Source organism: Myotis davidii, unplaced genomic scaffold (assembly GCF_000327345.1).
Source record: "Myotis davidii unplaced genomic scaffold, ASM32734v1 scaffold174, whole genome shotgun sequence".
Lineage (NCBI taxonomy): Eukaryota > Metazoa > Chordata > Mammalia > Chiroptera > Vespertilionidae > Myotis > Myotis davidii.
The window spans coordinates 1,468,435-1,471,753 of NW_006289087.1; the positions used below are offsets into that span (position 1 = coordinate 1,468,435).

General features: G+C 53.3%; 1 protein-coding gene across 1 annotated transcript in view; it reads left to right on the forward strand.

The window, feature by feature from the left end:
- Window positions 1-3,319, forward strand: part of TMEM63A (transmembrane protein 63A) — a 56,149-nt gene that overhangs the window by 35,163 nt on the left and 17,667 nt on the right. The window contains exons 15-18 of the mRNA XM_006761316.2: window positions 415-435; window positions 727-914; window positions 1,326-1,412; window positions 2,135-2,197. Coding sequence (XP_006761379.1) covers window positions 415-435; window positions 727-914; window positions 1,326-1,412; window positions 2,135-2,197 — 359 coding nt within the window. The remainder of the gene's footprint in view (window positions 1-414; window positions 436-726; window positions 915-1,325; window positions 1,413-2,134; window positions 2,198-3,319) is intronic.

The window sequence follows — 3,319 nt, forward strand, 5'->3', positions numbered from 1 at the left end:
ATACATATTCATAATGAATATATGTGCATATATAATTACATATATGGAGTCAACCTACATATTCATCAGTAGGTGTTACTCGAGTTGAATGAAGTATATTTGGTCTGAGAGCATGTTCAGCACCCATTAAAAGTTGCATAGCCCTAACTGGTGTGGCTCAGTGGATAGAGCGTCGGCCTGCAGACTGAAAGGTCCCAGGCTCGATTCCGGCCAAGGGCATGTACCTTGGTTGCGGGCACATCCCCAGCGGGAGGTGTGCAGGAGGCAGCTGATCGATGTTTCTCTCTCATCGATGTTTCTAACTCTCTATCCCTCTCCCTTCCTCTCTGTAAAAAATCAATAAAAGTGTATTAAAAAACACACAACCACTTCTCAGTGGATAAAGTCCCAAATTTAAAAAAAAAAATTGCATAGACTTGGTGGCGGGGACTGGGGGCTTGTGAGGAGAGCAGGATGTAAACTGTCTCTGAGCAGTGGCTACAGCGACGCGCCAGGGATGCGGGTGCCTCGGGGAGGGGGCGGGCAAGGAGGAGAAGAGCTGCCTGGGTCGGGTGGCAGCGCCGTGGATGGTTTCTTGTACATTTCAGGTTTTAATCATCTTGTCCTTGAATTATATGTGAAATTGGGCTTCACTCTAAATACAAACAGAAGGGGTTGTTGTCTATTCAGCCAACAGAGTGGACTAGCTCCCCTGTACCAGGGACAGCGTTGGTTCTGGGGGGTGAGGAGGACGAAACCCCAGCCCCAGGAGGTTGTGGTCTCAACCCGCCCCCCCTGCCCCCCACCCCCCGGGGCCATGTTTTCCAGGACCCAATCATCAGCCAGTTCTTCCCCACCCTCCTCCTGTGGTCCTTCTCCGCCCTGCTGCCCACCATCGTCTACTACTCCACGCTGCTGGAGTCTCACTGGACCAAGTGAGTGCCAGGCGGGCGGGCGCTGACCCCGTGCCCTAGGGCAGCGGGCACACGGCTCCCTGGGGACCCCTGGGCTGGGATGTTCACCTCTGACTTCCTGCAGGTCTGGGGAGAACTGGATCATGATGACCAAGGTGTACATATTCCTGATCTTCATGGTGCTGATTCTGCCCTCCCTGGGCCTCACCAGGTACGCGTGGCCGCCTCCTGCTCTCAATTCAGAATCAGGGTCATAGCTGGAGAGTGCTGTCCCCAGGAGAATTCTACTACTCCACGCTGCTGGAGTCTCACTGGACCAAGTGAGTGCCAGGCGGGCGGGCGCTGACCCCGTGCCCTAGGGCAGCGGGCACACGGCTCCCTGGGGACCCCGGGGACCCCGGGGCTGGGATGCTCACCTCTGACTTCCTGCAGGTCTGGGGAAAACCGGATCATGATGACCAAGGTGTACATATTCCTGATCTTCATGGTGCTGATTCTGCCCTCCCTGGGCCTCACCAGGTACGCGTGGCCGCCTCCTGCTCTCAATTCAGAATCAGGGTCATAGCTGGAGAGTGCTGTCCCCAGGAGAATGGAACCTTTTTAAAAAATATATATATATATATATATATACATTTACATTTACATTTACATTTACATGTATACATATATTTATGCTTGTTTCTCACTTTATATATTTAATGTGTTTTTTATTGATTTCAGAGAGGAAAGGAGAGGGAGAGAGAGAGAAACATCAGTGATGAGAGAGAAGCATTGATGGGCTGCCTCCTGCACGCCCCACATTGGGGATGGAGCCCGCAACTCGGGCATGTGCCCTGACTGGGACTCGAACCATGATCTCCTGGTTCATAGGCTGATGCTCAACCACTGAGCCACACCAGCCGGGCCGGAAATGGTTTTGGAGTGGATGCATACCTACCCCTGACAACATTTAAGCCTGTCACACCCACCTGGAGGGCAGTTGTGCTGCCCATTGATTCTCCTGGAGATTGGATCTCTCTACGTTTGAAAACAAATTTATCACAATGGCTGTCCACTTAGGGGGAAGGACGGTTCTGTTACAGTAGGCCCTGGTGTGTCGCACGGCAGCAAGCGGCATTTTAAAGGATAAACGTGGATCTGGAGATGCGGCCTGTTTTTAGAAGAAGAGGAGAAAGAACATCTGTGTTGTGGTCACGAGGCGCGTCGGGAGTCGGTTCTGACGGGATCCGTTTGTCTTTCAGCCTTGACGTTTTCTTCCGCTGGCTCTTTGACAAGTCTTCCCCGGACACCTCTATCCGGTTGGAGTGAGTATCAGCCGGGCGCGCGGAGGTGATGGAGCCAGGGTCCCGAGTAAATGTCCCCCGGGGCTCGGGCTGCGCTGCGGGGAGGGTGGTCCCCGTTTCAGAACAGACCACTTCCTCCCGGAGACCCCAGGGCCTGGGCCTTGCCCAGTCCCCGACCCGGTTCCGGCTGGGGAGGCGGCTGCGCAGAGCCTTCGGCCACATCAGGGGAGCCGGCCCATTCTGTGCCACGTGTGCAAAACATGTGGTTCATTGCTTTTAGGCCAGGACTCAATTAGTCACAGCCTCATTCGGTCTCTGAAACTTATTTACCGAGACCTGAGCCGCTGGGGAGGAGGAGCTGCTGGGCCTCCGTGGTGCCAGGGGGCAGGAGTGGAGTAATAATTAACGTCGCAGCCAGAACGAGTTGTCTGGACTGTGGGTTATCTTTGCCAGGAGAACGGAGTCCAACTCATGTCTGACGTGGGTCCTTGTTAGCATTTCCAGCTCGCACCACACCCACTTCACAGTAACACTTATTACTTAACAAGGCACTGTGCTCAGTGCTGGATTCTTGGTCTCCTTTCGCCTTCACAGCCACTAGCAGTAGGGCGTGTCATTATCCCCACTTTACAGATGAGAAGACTGAGGCCCAGAGATGTTGAATAACTTGCCCAAGGCTACCCAGCGAGTTAGGACATGGAGCTGGGATGTGACCTCAGCCCGGATGGCACTGGACTTTAGGTCCTGAAATAGGCTCATAGGCCCACGGTGGATTTTCCCAAAGAGATATTTATAGGGACGGCTGGCTACGATTTCCTTTTTTATCTTTTATTTGTTTTCCATCACATGGAAGGGGTGAGTTATTATTATTATTATTTTTGTAATCCTCACCCGAGGATATTTTCCCATTGATTTTTTTTTTTTTTTTTTAGGAAGAGAGAGTGAAAGATAGAGAGAAACACCGATGTGAGAGAAGCACATTGATTGGTTGCCTCCTTGAGCTCCTTGAGGGCAGGGGCAGGGCCTTTGTTTCCCTCCCAGCGCCTGGCACAGCGCCTGGCACACGTGGGTACTGCACACGCACCCACCGGGGCCTTGGGTCCCGGCTCGCGTGACTCACCCCCCACACCCCCTGCCCGGTGC